The 18318-nt window shown below is 38.1% G+C and overlaps 1 protein-coding gene across 1 annotated transcript in view; it reads left to right on the top strand.

The window, feature by feature from the left end:
* The window catches only part of PID1 (phosphotyrosine interaction domain containing 1), a 216626-nt gene that overhangs the window by 89181 nt on the left and 109127 nt on the right, over positions 1 to 18318 (top strand). Inside the window, exon 2 of the mRNA XM_081051213.1 lies at positions 17074 to 17220. Coding sequence (XP_080907339.1) covers positions 17074 to 17220 — 147 coding nt within the window. The remainder of the gene's footprint in view (positions 1 to 17073; positions 17221 to 18318) is intronic.

Here is an 18318-nt window from a genome sequence, read left to right as displayed (position 1 = left end):
TGTGGCTAAGAGTTGTCAGCATCCTAATAAGGCTGGGTATTTTTCTGGTTGTGGACTTGGACCAGAGCTCACTGTCAAGGTGGTTTTCAGAATGGAGCAGTCTCATTGATGCTAGCCAGTAGTGATACTTAGTCAAGGAATGGAAGGGAGTGAGGTAAGATGAGAACAGTGTGACTCGGGCATGTGTTTAGTTTGAAGGCATTGTTTTTTTTTTTTTTAATTAATTTTATTGGGGTGACAATTGTTAGTAAATTTACATAGATTTCAGGTGTACAATTCTGTATTACATCGTCTATAAATCCCATTGTGTGTTCACCACCCAGAGTCAGTTCTCCTTCCATCACCATATATTTGATCCCCTTTACCCTCATCACCCACCCCCCACCCCCTTACCCTCTGGTAACCACTAAATTATTGTCTGTGTCTATGAGTTTTTGTTTCTCATTTGTTTGTCTTGTTCTTTTTGGTTTATATACCACATATCAGTGAAATCATAGGGTTCTCTGCTTTTTCTGTCTGACTTGTTTCACTTAGCATTATTCTCTCGAGATCCATCCATGTTGTCACAAATGTTCCTATATCATCTTTCCTTAACGCCGAATAGTATTCCATTGTGTATATGTACCACAACTTCTTTATCCATTCATCTATCGAAGGACATTTTGGTTGTTTCCATGTCTTGGCCACCGTAAACAAAGCTGCAATGAACATTGGCGTACACGTGTCTCTATAGAGAAATGCTTTTATATTTTTGGGGTAGATACCCAGGAGAGCGATTGCTGGGTCATATGGTAATTCTATTCGTAATTTCTTGAGGAACCTCCACACTGCCTTCCATAGTGGCTGCACCAGTCTGCATTCCCACCAACAGTGTATGAGAGTTCCTTTTTCTCCACAGCCTCTCCAACACTTGTTACTATTTGTTTTGTTGATGAAAGCCATTCTGACTGGGGTGAGGTGATATCTCATTGTGGTTTTCATTTGCATTTCTCTGATGATTAGCGATGTTGAGCATTTTTTCATATGTCTATTTGCCATTTGTATATCCTCTTTGGAGAAATGTCTCTTCAGGTCCTCTGTCCATTTTTCAATTGGGTTGTTTGTTTTTTTGTTGTTGAGTTTCATGAGTTCCTTGTATATTTTGGATATTAGCCCCTCATCAGAGGAACTGTTTGCGAAAATCTTCTCCCATTCAGTTGGTTGCCTCATTATTTTGTCAATAGTTTCTTTTGCTGTGCAGAAGCTTTTCAGTTTCATATAATCCCATTTGTTTATTTTAGTTTTTACTTCCATTGCCTTTGGAGTCAAATTCATAAAATGCTCTTTGAACCCAAGGTCCATAAGTTTAGTACCTATGTTTTCTTCAATGCAGTTTATTGTGTCAGGTCTTATGCTTAAGTCTTTGATCCATTTTGAATTAATTTTGGTACATGGTGACAGATAGCAGTCCAGATTCATTCTTTTGCACGTAGCTATCCAATTCTGCCAGCACCATTTATTGAAGAGGCTGTCTTTCCTCCATTGTATGTTTTTAGCTTCTTTGTCAAAAATTATCTGTCCATATTTATATGGTTTTATTTCTGGGTTCTCAATTCTATTCCATTGGTCTATGTGTCTGTTTTTCCGCCAATACCAAGCTGTTTTGATTATTGTAGCCCTGTAGTACAAGGAAAAATCAGGGAGTGTGATACCTCCAGTATTGTTCTTTTTTTTTAATATTGCTTTGGCTATTCGGGGTCTTTTGTGGTTCCAAACAAATCTGATGATTTTTTGTTCTATTTCTTTAAAAAATGCCATTGGGATTTTAATGGGGATTGCATTAAATCTGTATATGGCTTTGGGTAATATGGCCATTTTAACTATGTTGATTCTTCCAATCCATGAGCACGGAATGTCTTTCCATTTCTTTGTGTCTTCTTCAATTTCTTTCAAAAATGTCTTATAGTTTTCAGCATATAAATCCTTCACATCCTTGGTTAAGTTTATTCCTAGGTATTTTATTCTTTTTGCTGCAATTGTGCAAAAGGAATTGTTTTTTCTATCTCTTTTTCTGAGATTTCATTGTTGGTATATAGGAAAGCAATGGACTTTTGTACGTTGATTTTGTAGCCAGCAACTTTACTATATTCATTGATTGTTTCTAATAGCTTTTTGGTGGAGTCTTTAGGGTTTTCTATGTATAGCATCATGTCATCTGCAAAGAGTGACAATTTAACTTCTTCATTCCCAATTTGGATGCCTTTTATTTCTTTCTCTTGCCTGATAGCTCTGGCGAGGACTTCCAACACTATGTTGAAAAGCAGAGGTGATAGGGGACAACCTTGTCGTGTTCCTGAACGTAGAGCAAAGGGCTTCAGCTTTTCACCATTAATTATGAGGTTAGTTGAGGGCTTGTCGTATATGGCCTTTATTATGTTGAGGTATTTTCCTTCTATACCAATTTTAGTAAGTGTTTTAATCATAAATGGATGTTGTATCTTATCAAATGCTTTTTCTGCATCAATTGATAGAATCATATGATTTTTGTCCTTTATTTTGTTTATGTGATGTATCACATTGATGGATTTGCGAATGTTGAACCATCCTTGTGCCCCGGGGATGAACCCCACTTGGTCGTGATGAATAATCTTTTTAATGCATTGTTGTATTCGATTTGCTAGAATTTTGTTTAGGATTTTAGCATCTGTATTCATCAGAGATATAGGTCTGTAGTTTTCTTTTTTTGTGTTGTCCTTACCAGGTTTTGGTATCAGGGTAATGTTGGCCTCATAAAATGAGTTAGGGAGTACTGACTCTTTGAAGGCATTGTTTTTTAATTCCAGTAATGTTTCTCTACACTCACTTAATCATATGTTTATTCCTTAAACATTCATTTAGGGACTACTCTGTGTCAGGGGCTTTGCTCGAGACTAGGGATACAAAGAAGAGACCACAGATAAACAGTATATTCAGGTGTTATAGGTAGTATGAAAATACTGATTATTGTACAAAGTACAGTTTAGGCATAAAGCAGGTAGAGGTGGGAGGTGAGCAGTTTCAGAAAAGTCTTTATAGGTGCGATCATAATTGGAGGAATGTCAACAAAAGATTAGAGTTCCTGTTTCCTGCAATGTGGAAGTCTCTCTCTCTCTCTCTCTCCTAAAGATATCACATATAGCAAATGAATTCTCCATCCTCTATGGATGACTTTGCAACACAATGCTCTCCACTGAGCCCTGATAAAGGGAACTCTGGCTTGCCAAAGCTCTGGCATGTCACTCACCTTCCTGACCACTTGAAGCCTGGGGACAAAATTATTTTTAGTTTCCTTCCAACCTGCCAAGATAATTTTCAGTCCTGTATCAACGAAAATGTAGTCCTACAGAGGAATTTTGTGTAGCAAAAATGAAGTGAAAATAAAACCCGATGTGTGTGGATGCGAATATAATGTGTGTTTATAGCATATCTGCTGAAGAGCACGGTATTCACTGACACCATAAAGCCAAGCCCTTCAAATTGGAGCTTCAAGTTGCCCTTGGGGCTCAACTCAGGGACCAAATGATGTTCCCTTAGGGAAATATGAAACAGTCTTTGGGATCTTAAACTCATAACATTTGGTTTGGTTTCCAAATTGTTTGGTCTGACTCATTTTCATTCTTTGAAAAGTGTGTTTATGCTGTTTAGTTTTTATTCTATGCTTTGTGCCCTCATTTATTGCTTGGAGGAAGATAAGCAGTCAGTGTGTTTCTGGGTAATTCCTTCTAGAGAGAGTTTCAGTGTTCATGTTTCTCCACTAAATTGTGAGTTCCCTTTGATAGGGCCAATATCTCTCTAAGAAGAAGTGTCTGGGATGGGAGCTAGGAACCTGACCAAAACCAGATATAGTCAGCATCCTGAAGACATAAATACCTGAGCTGGAAAGAAACAGGGCTTGGAGGGGAAGGAACTTTGAAAATTACAGACAATGCTAATATGCCCTTTGTAATATTTTATAGTATCTTTCAAACACAAAGCACTCTTTAGTGCACTTAGTTTTTAACTGATTTAAAATGAGTTTGACTCCTGGCTTCTGCGTAGGATGCACACAGCTGGAAAGAACATCACTTTTATCCAACCAACCAGAAAGAGCAAGACAATTTACTCAATTAAAACTTCTCTTGAACCCATCAAAGAGCCAGGGTCCTAGTTCTTCCAACTAGCCAGAGATAGAAAACAAGGCCTTCCAAAAGAGACCACATGTGAGTTACGGCTCACTTGTGGCAGAGCTTGGGAGGAAGATGGCCTGCAATGCAAGAAGGTAAAATTATTATTCAGCTAAATTTATTATTTTATTGAATAAAAAAATATTCAGCTAAAATTAGTAGCAAATTTTAAAGGTCAATTGTGGGCCAGTATGAGAATACAGAACCTTTGGTTGCTGTATACCCAAATGGAATTCACACCAACTCATAGGCTCTTCTAAACAGACCACCACCACAGGGGCTCATGGGAAAGATTGAGATCCAGGCTAGAGGCCAGCGCTAACCTCCTGTGATAATATAAGCCTGGAAGAGGAGTGTGGTTGTCACACACACAGACCATCTGGACTCTTCTCCCCTAAGGATTACAAGACTTCACAGTTAAGGTGCAGTGACAAATCCTGGGGCTCTGCAGGTACAGGTAAAGACCCATTATAACTTGTGGAGACGAAAAGGAAAGAAAATCTCTATGTCTGGAGGAAAGGCACAAATACTATAAGGCAGGGCAAAATCAAGGTCACTGAGAAAGCCTGACTTTTGAGACTAAAGGATACAAGACCTGCCTAAGACTGAAGTAGAACAAGAGAGAAGAAACTTCTCCTGCCTTCCTCCCCTACCCAACTGCCAGACTGGAAAGCACTAGTATGAAGCAATTGCAGTCAACCTCTGGGGACAGGGAAAGAGTGAGGACAGAGACCCTCTTTGAGTCCCAGATATACAGAATAATCTGAAAGCTGAGGGTGGAGCAAGAATATCCTTTCAGCAAACCAGACCCCACCCTAAAGATAAGCTAATTCTAGAGGAATGGAAATCTGTGGTATGGCAGTAAAACCCACACCCAGACCGATTACAGACTAAATTGACTTGGCACATTGCACAAATACCTTCCCAAAAGAGATATGGTCAATTTCAGGTATAAAGGCTATTTCCCTCAGACTCTACTGTCATGATGTCCAGAATTAAATCAAAACATATAAGACACACACAAAAAAAATCAAGAGAAAAACAGTCCATTGTGAGGAGACAAAGCCATTAACAGAACCGGACTCAGAGATGATTGAGATATGGAATTTAAAATAATTGTGATTAATATATTAAAGGCTCTAGTGGAAAAAGTGAAGAGTATACATGAACATTTCAACAAAGAGAAACTAAGAAAGAATCAAATGAAAATGCGAGGGAAAATAAGAACAAGAACAGCAACCCCAGAATAACAGAGATGAAGACCATCTTTAATGAGCTCATCAGTAGACTCAATCCAGCCATAGAAAGAATAGGTGAACTTGGAGACAGACTGTTGTTTTGATTGTATTGATTTTCTGTGTTATATTTCATTGATCTATCCTCCAATATTTATTATTTGGTTTCTTCTACTCACTTTGGGTTTTATTTATTCTTCCTTTTTTTTTTAAGTTGAAGCTGAGTTTATTGAATAGAGAACTTTTTTCTCTTGTAATATTGGCATTTCGTGCTATAAAATTTCCCTTAAGTACTGATTTAATGACATCCCATTTTTGACATGTTGCATTTTCATTTTCATTTTCATTCAGTTCAAAATACTTTCTATATACTTTTCGATTTATTCTTTCATGCATGGGTTGTTTAGAAGTGTGTTATTCAGTTTTCATATGTTTGGAAATTTTACAGAGATTTTTCTGTTATTACTTTGTATAACTTGAATACTAAATTTACTGGGTATTTTTGTTTTTGTTTTTCATACAACCCAGAATTTGGTCTGTCTTGATAAATGTTTTATGTACGCTTGAATTCTCTTGTTTTTGGGTGAAATGGTCTATAAATGTCAATTATATCAAGTTGGTTTTTGGTGTTACTGAAACCTTCTATATCCTTGCTGATTTTCTGTCTCTCATCCTATCAACTTTTAAGAGAATGGTATTGAATTCTCCAATAATATCTGTAGCTTTTGTCTATTTATTCTTGTGGCTTATTAGTTTTCATTTGCTTCTTTATATTTGGAGTGAATATCTTACAAGCAGCATAGAGCTGGATCTTGTTTTTAATGAATATCACTATATTTGCCATTCATTAAGAGTATTTTTAATACCTCTCTTAGATTAATTGTATAGATTTTAATCCATCCTCTTATTACTTGTTTTCAATTTGACTTATCTTTTTTTGCATTTTTTCCTTCTATTTCTGCCTTTGTTTTTATCTTTGTTAGTATATATAAATTTTTGGTTTGTTGTTTTGATCATTACCTTTTGGTTTATAGTATATACATTTAACTTATCACAATATACCTCAAATGATATTAAGCCATGTCATATATCCTGTTAGATCCTTACAATAGTATATTTCCATTTTACCTTTTCTGACTTTAGTACCAGTGTTGTAGTACATCTTATTTTATACATGCTAAAATTCCTACATTATTATTATTGTTAATAATTTTAGAAACAGTCAAGTATCTTTCAATGAGTTTTAAATAATAAGAAAAAAATTGTAGTTTTTATATAGTTACTCTTTTCTGTGCTCTTCATTCCCTTGTGTGGATTTGTATTTTGATTTTTTATTTCTTCCTGATTGGCTTCCTTTAACATTTCTTATAAGAAAGGTCAGCTGATCATGAATTGTTTCAGGTTTCATATGTCTGGAAAAGTATTTCACTTTCATTTTGTATACAGAATCCTGGGTATAGAATTCCAGGTTCACACTTTTTATTTTATTTTAGTATTTTAAAGGTGTTGTTCTACTGTCTTCTCCCTTGCATTATTTTCAGTAAATAATTAACTGTCATCTTCATCTTTGTCCCTTTGATTGTATTAGGGAACTTCATTATGAAGTGCCTTGGTATAATTTTCTTCATATTTCTCATGCTTAGGACTTGTTGAGATACTTGTATATGTGGATTTATAATTTTCTCAAATTTGGGGAAATTCTAGCTATTATTTTCTCAAATATTTTATCTGTTTCTCACTACTTCTCTGGTATTTCAGTTATACATTTATTAGCTATACAGTTATACAGTTATACATTTATTAGCTCACTGATAATTTTATATCAGTTTTACAGTTATATATTTATTAGCTCACTGACAATTTTTTTCCATCTTTTCCCTCTGTGTTTTATTTTGAATGGTTTCTATTGTTTTGTCTTCAAGTTTACTGTTCTTTTTACTGTACTGAAATTTGTTATTAATCACACCCAATGTGCTTTTCATATCTGACCATGTAGTTTTTATCTTTACAAGTTAGATTTGGCTCTTTCTACATCTTCAATATATCAACTTATCTTTTGGAATATATGAAATATAGTTTTAAAGCCATTGCTTGGTCATTATAACATTGGTGTCAGTTCTGGGTAGGTTTTGATTAATTTATTCATCTGTTCATTATGGGCTCTATTTTCCTGCTTTTTTGCATATCTGGGGATTTTTGATTGGGTGTGAGATGTTTTGACTTTTACCTTGTTGGTTGCTGGAGATTTTTGTTTTCCTATAAATATCCTTCAACTTTATTTTCTGGAATTCAGTTAACTTATTTCAAAGCACTTTGATCCTTTTGGATCTTTTTTTAAAGACTTGCAGGTGGAAGCAGAGTGGCACTTTGTCTAGTGCTAATTATTCCCCACCACTGAAACTAGACCTTCTTTAGTACTGTACCCAGTGCCCCATGACGCATGAGTCTTTCCAGTCTGCTGGTAGGAACAGGCAATATTATTGGCCCTGTGTGAACCAGCACTCTAATCTCTGATCCCTCCCACTGGTTCTTTTTCTTGCATTGGTTAGTTTCCTTTTGTGCATGCTCTGATTGGTATTCAGCTGAATATTTAAAGAGACCCTCTGTAGATTCTGTTTCTGTGCAGATTGCTCCTCTTTTTTTTTTCTCCCCAGATTTTCATCTCTGTCTCCTTAACTCTGGGTCTCTGCTGGGACCTTTCTGCATTTCTATCTGCACTGCAATTTGCACACTTTTTAAAGGTAGTAAGCTGGACAGTTGTGCCACTCACCTCACTTGTTTCAAATCTGTCAGGGATTGCTCTCTTTCATTGTCCAGTGTCTCACACACTGTTGTTTCATAATTTTTTCCAGTTTTGTTAATTGTTGTAAGTGTCAGGGTTGATTTGGTCCTTTTTACTCCATCTCGATTGAAAATGGAAGTCAAAAAATATTGATCTTTAGTAGTTTAATTATATGCTGTGCAATAAGATACACTACCATGGGTATGCGGGAATACCTTGCACAGAGAAGAATTGAGTCCTAATTCCTGGAGCATACTCATTGTGTGGCATGACAGATATGTTGGCCTATTTATATTATTACTTCTCTCTAGCATTCACTCACTCACTCTCTTCTTAGTTGAATTTTCATAATTTAAATATAGGCATGAATTAGTTCAGCTGTGTGTAATTTTTTTTTGTTTTCCATGAGTGGGTGAAATCTTTGTTCTGTGCCTGTAGCATTTATCATTATACATCAGGGGTTGCAAATTTGAAGGCCTATAAGGGTCAAACAAGTAATATAGGAGTGAAGTTGGTGACACATAAGATGACTATAAAAACAGTCACTTGTATTTAGTATAGAAGAGAATGCTGGCAGTGGGGGAAAGAGAGACCCTGGCAAATTGCTGAGAAAATAAGGAGCTATTTTTTTTTTGTCAGGAAGGAATGCAAGTTGCTTTTGTAGATCTTCTGATCTTTCATGAGAAGTGGAAATGCAAATTTTAATCATATATACCTCAATATTTGAATACTACTTCGAATTTAAGCACTCTGTGAATCAAATAAAACCTATTTATTTATAGGCTAAATGTGCCTTTGAGCTGAGAGCTTGCAACCTGTGTTTTATAATACAATCGTTTAACTGTTAATACAGAGGGTGCCCCCAAAATTGTATATACATTTTAAGAAAGAAATAAAAACTGTATTAAAATTACTCTGATGGTAACCACTTTGAGCAACGCTTGTAATTGCAGAAGTCAAATGTGACTTGTATTCATTTTTTGTTATCAGTATATATTGAGTATTACAATGTTAATACAGTTTTTTCCTTTTTTAAAATGTGTATACATTTTTTTGGCACCCTCTGTATATAGAAAAATTGTTTAGAAGATGACAGAAACAACTTAAACTAGGAATATAGCATGTGAGTGTGTGTATGTATTTCAGATCAGTAACAAAAATAAATAAGTGATTATATATACATATATGTGTTATGCACACTCCCCCGAGGGAGCGTTTCACATGCCTTGGGGGCTTTTCACATATTCTGTGGGTGTGGAGTTAGTTATTTTTGTGCCCCTCCCACATAATCTTGAGAGAATCTGTGATATGTTAAAAAAAAAACCTTCCATAATTAAAACTACATGAATAAATATGGGTATGTGAACATGAGTATTTTCAGTTAGTTTAATAATAGCTATCATTTTTATATAGACAGCCTTTTACATTTATAAGTGTCTGGAGGTCGGCCTTTAAAATTAAGCTGGAACTTTTTTGAATAAGGCAATTACCAGGATAATTTGGAAGAAGGCAAATACCATGTTGGTGTAGGTCTTTCTTTTCTTGAAATACCATCAACCTCAAACTACATTAAAAAATTAATCCGTGAAATCAAATAGTGCAATTTTCTATATGCCTGTTAGATTTGGGGAGACTGTCCAACCCTGTTTTACTTTTAAAAAGGACAAAAATAAACAAACAAAACCATTTGCATTAAAACTTTTAAATAAACGTTGATTTAATTAAGTAGAATTTTCTTTTCTTCGCTCGTGATTAATTACTCTCAATCATTTAACACATTTGCTGTTTAACAGAAAAAATATTTTTCTTTTACTTTTTTTATGTGAAAATGATAGAAGTATTTAAAAGAAGAAATCTAAGAATTTACATTAAAAGCAATAAACACAAGAAAGATCTTATTACAGGTCTCAAAAGAATAGAACGATTGTTGTTTTTCTCATATTTGGGACCTGATTATACCTTTTTTGAAAAACAAGTTTTATAAAACATAAGGAAACCCCAACTGAGTAAATTCTTTCATACCCCAAAGTAATTAAAGGAAGTGTGATAATGAACTCATGTCGAAGCCCTACTGATTTTTGTATGCTTGTATGAGTTGGCAGTTATTTGGGGTGCTGAGGTTTTCCATTAATTTTATTCACCCACTTGTTTCTTGTGGTTCTCTTAAAGAGAACATCTGCGGTATTTTTGAAGCTTGATTAGGGCATCACTGACACCATAATTAGCAAGTTAAAAATGACCATTATAGCCAGTCTTCAAAATGCAAGGATGAACCAGGGATTAAAACCTTAATGCCTTCCCTTTGTGTGAGGATAGTGGTCCAAAAAGAGGAAACAGCATTTGCCTTCCCAAGATGCTTTATATTTTGGATACAGAATCAATACAAAGGTGAGAGCCACCTGATTTGAATTGGTAAAATATGGAAATCCTTGCCTGCTAAACTGTCAGAGATTAATGTCTGAATAGGAGAAGGATGGGCCAACTGTAAAATTATACAGGGCCTGGTGATCACCCCATCCACATAACGGGGCTTGATTTAGAGGCTCTATTTTAGGATCACACATAAAGCACCAAATGCAGAAAGCCGAGCTTTGTTTAATTTGTCTGGGGGCAGTGCCCTAATTTTCTACAACACCATTCACTTCCCTTCTTTAAGAATGAATAAAACATCTACTTTATGGAACTCTGTGCGTCTTTCATTTGGGAACAGTCACTTTTCCAAGCTCCGCTGTTAGGTTCCTCTTTTTATAATGCCACTGGATTATGTATGATGTTTTAGGTTGCACTGTCTTTACTGCCATTGCATGTGCAAAGAACAAGCACTGTGATTTTGGACGTGATATAACACAGCCTTTTAAAGTTGACCGATGAGAAAACTGAGGCCCAGGCAGTACAAGGCCATGTGGTTCTGACAGAGCTGGTTGGAGCTCTGTGTCTTGGTTACCCTGAAGGAGAGCATGTCACCTGAACCGGGCATCGCTGCAGGTACGCACGTTGTGTAGCTGTCTCGAGACTTGGAACTTATCTCATTTTGGCAGTAGCTCAGAGGGCTTTGTCATAGACATGAATCACTTGGGGATTATAATACCTTCTTCAGATTATTATTTGGGGCTTTATCATTAAGGCTCAGCTTGTTCAAATAACTAAGTGCAAGATTCACTTATTTTTTTTTTTTAAGATAATGTTGCTATTCATGCTGCAGTTTAAGATTTATGAAGTCTTTTTTAAAATGTTCATTAGTGGCTCCCATTTTATTTTCACAGATGACTTTTCATTAAAAAGTAATTTGTATTGACGAGATTCCTTTAGTTGCAAGGATCGCACACCCAACTCAAGCTCGCTTAAACATAAAACGGGATGTACTGGTTCATATTCTCAGTAAAGACCATGGATGGGTCTGAGTCAGATACAGCTGGGGCCAGGGCTCGGCAATGTCAAATCTGTGACTCTCCATTTCTCAGCCCTCCTTGTCTCTGTGTGGTCGCATTCTCAGACTGACCTTAGTGGACAGGAAGGTCAGCATCAGCTCTGCACTGAGATAACCTCAGTCTAGTAACCCTGTATGTCAGTCTCCCAGAAGAGTGTGTTCAGCCAATTTTGAGTTTCCTCTGAACCAATACCTTTGACTGGGGACAAGTGGTACTCAGATGGTCAGCCTGTGTCATATATTTCTTCCCAATGTCAGGGGATGGGGGATTGTGACCCATAACCCTATTCCACAAAGCAGTGAAGAGGAGAGAAGAAGGTTCCCCAAGGAAGGGGGCAGAAGAGCGTTCTGTTGATGTAAGAAATGCCCAAACCTGTGGAGAATTTTATGAGTTTATTTGAGCCAAACTGATGACAATTTCTGGGAAGCAAAATTTCAACGATTGAGAAAATGCTCCAGAGAATAGTTTTGCAGCTCATTTGATATATTAGAGTCAAAGGAGGAGACATAATGAGGGTTACATGAAATCCATTGGTGGTAGATTAAGGGGGTGGGAGAAAGCAAAGCAGGGACATCTCTGGGATTGCATAAAAAGTAAAATGAAGAGACACATACTTCTTTTTCATTGGTGGGTACAGGATAGTTAATAATTAACATGTACAGCACACGGAGATGGTAATCGGGGAATAAGACACCAATGAGGGGTTCTGTCTGCTCTGGTGTGTGTGTGGGGTGTCCTGAAAGGTCTGGAAAAGGAGATCACTGACATTTCAAGGTATGTTACCTTAGATGCAAAAAGACCACAGACAGGCTCTCTTACGGTAATGAGTGACCTTTGTCAAGGAAGCCACGGACCTAGGATGTGACTACCCACCATGACCTGCATTTGGTTAGGAATTTTTATATTCAGACCATCCTATGTGGTTACTTTGGGTCTCTGAGTTTGTGGGGCCCGCCATGCTGGCCTCCTGTGAGCTTGTCAGGCTTAGTATGTGGCCCAGTTTTTGTCGACGGTTCTTATGATAAACAGCTATAGCTATCACACTTCTACCACCTGAAGATTTATAAGAGCAACTCAGAGTTACATAAAAATGTTAATTTTCTCTAAAAAGATGCATTATTGTAGAATCAATGATTCATCAAATAATTCACATTTTATTTCTCTCTTTACCTTTATCCTTTCGCAGTAGGCATAAAGGACAAAACCATTAAAGAAAAAAAAAAAACACTTTTTTGAAAAAGGAATCATTTTCTCGATTTTACTTTCAAACATTGGCTTACCCTCTCTCCTTAGCTCTTCTCACCAACTTGTCACATAGATACGCAGTTGTCATTTGATTTCACAGTCCCTACCTACTGTGAGAAACCCTTTCAAGGAGAGACTAACATTTCACTTCTGTTCCAGCTGTGCCTACACACTGTCTGGCTGAATGTAGGTGTTCAGTAGAGGCACGTGGAATGAATTGGTGCGTGAACGCACGACACATACCTGCCTGGCTGGAGGTGCCAAGGCTTTGAATAGTTAGGTAACTGAGGTTGCACAACTTATTATATTGAAGTTGGAATTTGAACTCTGTTATCTTCCTATCACCAATTTAGGTTTTTGAAATGTTTATTTTCTTTCCTTAGCTCCTTAGCCATACAATCAAAGGTGTGTGTGGGGGGTGTGTATGTGTGCCAGTCTGCAACTTTCAGTCTCTCTGTGTGCTTAGCAACTGAACCAATAGTTAGGACATTGGTTCCCACAACAGGGACAGGAAGACAATTCAGAACTTCTGGGCCTCAGAACTTCTGGGCAGTGTGGTTGTCTAGCCCTCATGAGAATAAAATCACTTCTAGTGCCATCTTCAGGAACTTCATGTATAGCAGAAGGCAGGCTGAGTTGTGCTGTGGTTTCACGTACCTCTCGTAGAGCCCCAGCAAAATGGCAGACAGGGGAGAATGTCCCTACTTGCTCATTATGTCATCTTCTGGGTCACTGTCCCCTTATCCTCTTCATCTTGGGGCCTTGGCACTTTCCCACTGAGACAAACAATCTTCAGCCATCTCTCTTAGTGATCCATGTTTCTCCTCTCAGACCACTTTGCAATCCCAAACCCCACACCCTCTGTTGGAACGGATTTGATTAAGAACACAGACAGAATCTTCCAGAATAATATGAAGACTTGCCCTACATTTAAAAAAATACAAATCAGGGGGCCGGCCCCGTGGCTCAGGCAGTTAGAGCTCCATGCTCCTAACTCCGAAGGCTGCCGGTTCGATTCCCACATGGGCCAGTGGACTCCCAACCACAAGGTTGCCGGTTAAACTCCTCGAGTCCCGTAAGGGATAGTGGGCTCCGCCCCCTGCAACTAAGATTGAACACGGCACCTTGAGCTGAGCTGCCGCTGAGCTCCCGGATGGCTCAGTTGATTGGAACGGGTCCTCTCAACCACAAGATTGTTGGTTCGACTCCCACAAGGGATGGTGGGCTGTGCCTCCTGCAACTAGCAACAGCAACTGGACCTGGAGCTGAGCTGCGCCCTCCACAACTAAGACTGAAAGGACAACAACTTGAAGCTGAACGGCACCCTCCACAACTAAGATTGAAAAGACAACAACTTGACTTGGAAAAAAGTCCTGGAAGTGCACACTGTTCCCCAATAAAGTCCTGTTCCCCTTCCCCAATAAAATCTATAAAAAAATACAAATCAATATTCACTGGGACAATAAGGGCAAGTCTCTCTCCCATTTAAAAACAGTATTAGGGATAGCAGCTTTGTACCTTAAAGGGTGGCTGTATCAGTCAGGGTGAAATCAGAGAAACAGAACTAGCAGGAGATATATATTGAGATTTATTCAGGGAATTGGCTTGTGCAATTATGGGGGCTGGCCAGGCAAGTCTGCAATCTTTGGGGTAGGCTGTCAGGAAGGGTGGGATGAACTCTTGGGCATGGACTGATGCTGTTGTCCGAAGGTAGAATTTATTTTTTGGGGAAGCCTCAGCTCACCTGTTCAGGTGGTTCAATTGACTGAGTCAAGCCCACCCAGATTATCTATGTAGGATAACCTCCCTTACTTCAGTTCAAATGGTTATGGACTATAGTCATTCTGCAAAATACCTTCACAGCAACACTATGATTACTGTTTGGTTGAATAACCTCACCAAGTTGACACATAAAACTGACCATCCAAGTGACCAGTTGGAGTTCTAGTAGATTCCATGTGGACTGGTAAACTGTTGTAAGCCCTTGGGATACTTCATGGAGTAAAACAGTTTCTGCTCCTATGGCATTCATATTTTAGTGGAAGATGACAGACAATAAAATAAACTACATAAACTTATAGTGGCGATGCATAGTGGTAAGAATAATAAATCAGGGTAAAGGAATAGACAGTGATGAGAAGATATATGTGCAGAGCTGGCTACATAATTTGTAGGGTCCAGTGCAAAATGAAAATTCAGTGTCCTCTATTGAAAAAATAGAAAAAAGAGTCATTAAAGGTATTAAATCCAAAAACTTGTTCTTTCTTCCATGAATCTCTCTCTGAAATAGTCATGGTGGTTTTTTTGTTTGTTTTGTTTGTTTTTCCCCATACTTAATGTTCTTCTAAGTAAAAAAAAAAAGAAAAATTAAAATTTAGATTATTAACATGATTTTACCCTTCATCATTATATTGTGAAATGCCCACTGTCCATACAAATATCGGAGCTAAATTACTGAACTTACACAATTTTCAATTCCTGCAAGTGGAAACACTCCACAAAACAAACTCACCTGTTGTTGTTTCAGTTCTAATAGGTGCACATTCCCCTGATCCTTTACCTTTGGTTTACTGACCATCCAGGTGGCCAGTTGGAGTTCTGGTAGATTCCATGTGGTTGGTGTAGAGGGATGGAAGGAGGGGAACCTATTCATTTTTAATATAAGTGGTTGCCTAATACAGGAAAGTCACACAAATGGAAAGGATATGATAGAGTTCCTTGATCATCCTTGTTTCTTAGAACACAACTGACTTCTTTCTGCATTTGAAGCAAGTTCTAGTTCTAAAGCGTGGCCTCCTGAGGCTATCAGAGCACCTGTGTACTGAGTCAGAGACTGAACATGCTTACCTTGCGCTCGGTTTGTGTCTTACTGAATTCTATATAGTGGAGGGTGCACATATTGTGAGTACCTCCTCTGCTCACGAGGTACTTCACTGTTCCGTCAGACTTAGCTTTCAAAACAGAAGTTTAAAGGTAAAGTTACTAAAGCTGTCGAGATGGTGACATGAAACCAAAGGGGTAGACCGTGCACAGAGCCCTCCAAAGCACAGGACCCTGTGAGACTACATAGGTTGCATGCCCATGAAATCAACTATGTGTATATATGTTCATGTGTGTATGGGTGTGTGTGCTATTTTAGATAAAGCTGATAAGGAAGGACTATCTCATAAAGCGACATTTGATCACGGTCCCCAAGGAGGTGAAGAAGCAAGATTTGTAGATACCTAGGGCGAGAGCAGCATGTTCAGAGGTTTCAAGGCACATGTGGCTTTTGTTTATTTTCAGAAAGTAAGGAGGCCATTGTGGCAGGATCCAAGTAGGTGAGAGAGTGAGGAGTAGGAGATGAGATCAGAGAGGCAATGGGTCCCTGAATCGTGCGTGGGCTTGGAGGCCAAGGTAAGGACTTAGGATTTTTCTGTGAGAAGAGGGAAGGCTTGAGAGAGGTTAGCAGAGGGATGACACTCCATGATTAGAAGTTAGAAGGATCCCTCTGGCTGCTGTGTGGCAGTACTCTGTACAGGCCAAGGTTGGAAGTGGTGGGACCGGTTTGAAAGCCGTTAGACCAAGCAAAGGTAGAACCTGGACTGTGTGATAGATAGTGGTAATTAATATGCTTGGATTCTGTTCACATTTCAGAACTAGTGCCAACAAGAGTTGCCTGTAGGATGGATATTTACTTAGAGTCCTGAGATAGCAAATAAAATAGTTCACTAAGAAGTAGTGAATTTCCCAGAGTTCCACAGTCAAGGCATAGCAGAACTGGGGAGACCGAGAACAGACATTTCGTTTTCTTTTTCATCAGTTCTCATTTTCCGTTCTCTCTAGACTTTCCCCCAAATCGCTCCTACAGCATCCTCTTTTGAACATCTTCATTTCTTTAGCTGAATTCGTCATGGATTACATCTCTAGGATTTCTTCTGTATATATCACCTTGGAAGAACTTCTCAGAACAAGATCGTGATTTCACCACTACCCCACGTTCCCATGATGTCTGAATCGGGGTTGGCTGTCTCCCATAGTTTCCCTTTAGTAATGTCCTGACAGTTTCTCCCCCTGTATTTTACCAAATATCTTTTGACCTCCTCTATTAAGACAGAGTTAATAAAAACAAAGATTTTGCTACTGGGTTTGATGTACAATTGCACCACATACAATTTCAAGTGATTTAACTATCTTTGTCTTTTTTTTTTCCTGCTTTGCAGCACTTTCAGACCATGCTGAAGTCTAAATTGAATGTCCTAACACTGAAAAAGGAACCCCTCCCAGCCGTCATCTTCCATGAGCCTGAGGCCATCGAGCTGTGCACCACCACACCCTTGATGAAAACTAGGACTCACAGTGGCTGCAAGGTATGTGGCACGTGGCCAGCAGAGGCCTCTCGGTGGGGCAGACCAAAGGGCATGTAGCCCTAAGACACTTCTTTCGCAATGGTAACAAAAAAAAAGAAAAAGAACATATAAAGTGACTAACAAAATAAGCTCATTGAGTGATGGTAGTATGAATCCAGATCCCCATTTATTTTTCTTAATGATATAATTCATAATTTTGGGTTACACATTAAAGACAGAAGTTTAAGGATATGTGACTAAAATAGCGTTCTTGCCATAGTTTTTACAGGCCTGTGGCACTTTGGGCTTCACAAGAAAGTTCTGTCCTTAATGGTAATTCCTCCCTTTGTATTTGCAGTCTGAATAATACATATCTTAACAAGTATAAAACAAAACAAGTTGCTCAACAGTTGTACTCTATGCGTCCTTTGGGGAGCCACTGTGCATTTGTGTTTTGCTTCAACTCTCAAACATTATACTAATATTCATGCCTCACAAGCCATTAAAAACATTTTTCATTTATGTAAGCTATAATGACGACATAGAAAGAAAACTAGAAATGAAATGTATAATTTTGATAGGCTTTTGGATTCTCACAAGATACTCTCTTTCACATGAGTTGATGAATATAGAAGTTGGTTAAAAAGTAATAAAGGAAATATTTTATGCATATTTTGTCATCAGAAATTTGTTTTGAATAGTGAAAATAAAATGAGGGGCAGGAAAATGCATGTTTGCATGTGGATTTCTTTTATAACTTTGGAGATACACTCCTTTCCTTATTGCTTTCCAGGTTAGGGAAGCAAAGAACACTCCTTTCCTTATTGCTTTTCAGGTTAGGGGAGCAAAGAAAGATCCATTGCTCTTTCTCGTCAGAGTGTTCCTTTTCCTCCCCAGTTCTTGCCTTGCTGTGGTGGGATTGGAGCCTACTGCAATCACACACGTCCATTCATTCCACAAATACTCATTGGGTGCTCACTGTCTGCTTGACACTGGGGGCATTGTGGGTAAGACCATTGGCATCCTTATGGGGCTTAACTACTAGTTGGAAGAGGAGGGAGAAAATACAGGTAAACAAGCATCGGCTGATGAGAAAGCCAGTCTGTGAAGAACTTGTGG

Source organism: Rhinolophus hipposideros (genome assembly GCF_964194185.1).
Source record: "Rhinolophus hipposideros genome assembly, chromosome: 6".
Classification (NCBI taxonomy): Eukaryota; Metazoa; Chordata; class Mammalia; order Chiroptera; family Rhinolophidae; genus Rhinolophus; species Rhinolophus hipposideros.
This window is presented reverse-complemented; position numbering and strand designations above follow the sequence as displayed.